At 66.8% G+C, this 647-nt stretch overlaps 1 protein-coding gene across 1 annotated transcript in view; it reads left to right on the forward strand.

Moving 5' to 3' along the window:
* The first annotated feature begins 411 nt into the window (after positions 1-411).
* The window catches only part of YWHAE (tyrosine 3-monooxygenase/tryptophan 5-monooxygenase activation protein epsilon), a 46,107-nt gene continuing 45,871 nt past the window's right edge, over positions 412-647 (forward strand). The window contains exon 1 of the mRNA XM_004706887.2: positions 412-562. Coding sequence (XP_004706944.1) covers positions 499-562 — 64 coding nt within the window. The 5' untranslated portion in view covers positions 412-498. The remainder of the gene's footprint in view (positions 563-647) is intronic.

Raw genomic sequence — 647 nt, forward strand, 5'->3', positions numbered from 1 at the left:
GTTTGAACTGCGGATCGTCCAGTTGGGCTCCTACTGACAAGCAGAGCAGGGTGTAACTCTTCACCCAGGGGTGGGCGCAGGGAAGAGGGGCAAATAGGAGGGGGCAAGCTGAAAACCGTCATGGCCTCTCTTTTCTTTGCCCCACATTCAGGCCTCCTCTTGGGCGCGGTCCAGGCCAGCCTCGCCTCCGATATCCCCGGCTCCCCAGGGAACACGCTCCCAGCGAGCAGCCGCCGTTCCCGCCTCTGCGCTCCGGCGCTCGCAGGACCGACGCCGGAGGGGCGTGTCTTCGGGCGGCGAGCTCCCAGGCCCGCCCCCCGCGCCAGTTGCCAGGGAGCGGTTGCCATAGAGCTGAGCAGTTGTCCGCGTGCGCAGGCGGAAGTCCCGGATTGAGACGCCGCCATTTTTGCTGCCCGGACGCGGAGCGAGAGGCTGAGCGAGTCGGAGACGCTATCCGCTTCCATCCGTCGCGCAGACCCTTCTTGAGTCCCCGCCGCTATGGATGATCGGGAGGATCTGGTGTACCAGGCGAAGCTGGCCGAGCAGGCTGAGCGATACGACGGTGAGTTGGGGGGGCGCCGGGGGGCTGGAATTCTCGGACCCTCTGCCGCCGCCCACAGAGGCCGGGAGGAGACAAAATGGCGGCG

The sequence above is a fragment of the Echinops telfairi genome, unplaced genomic scaffold, assembly GCF_000313985.2.
Source record: "Echinops telfairi isolate 266 unplaced genomic scaffold, ASM31398v2 ScPeMD7_7458;HRSCAF=8496, whole genome shotgun sequence".
Taxonomy (NCBI): domain Eukaryota; kingdom Metazoa; phylum Chordata; class Mammalia; order Afrosoricida; family Tenrecidae; genus Echinops; species Echinops telfairi.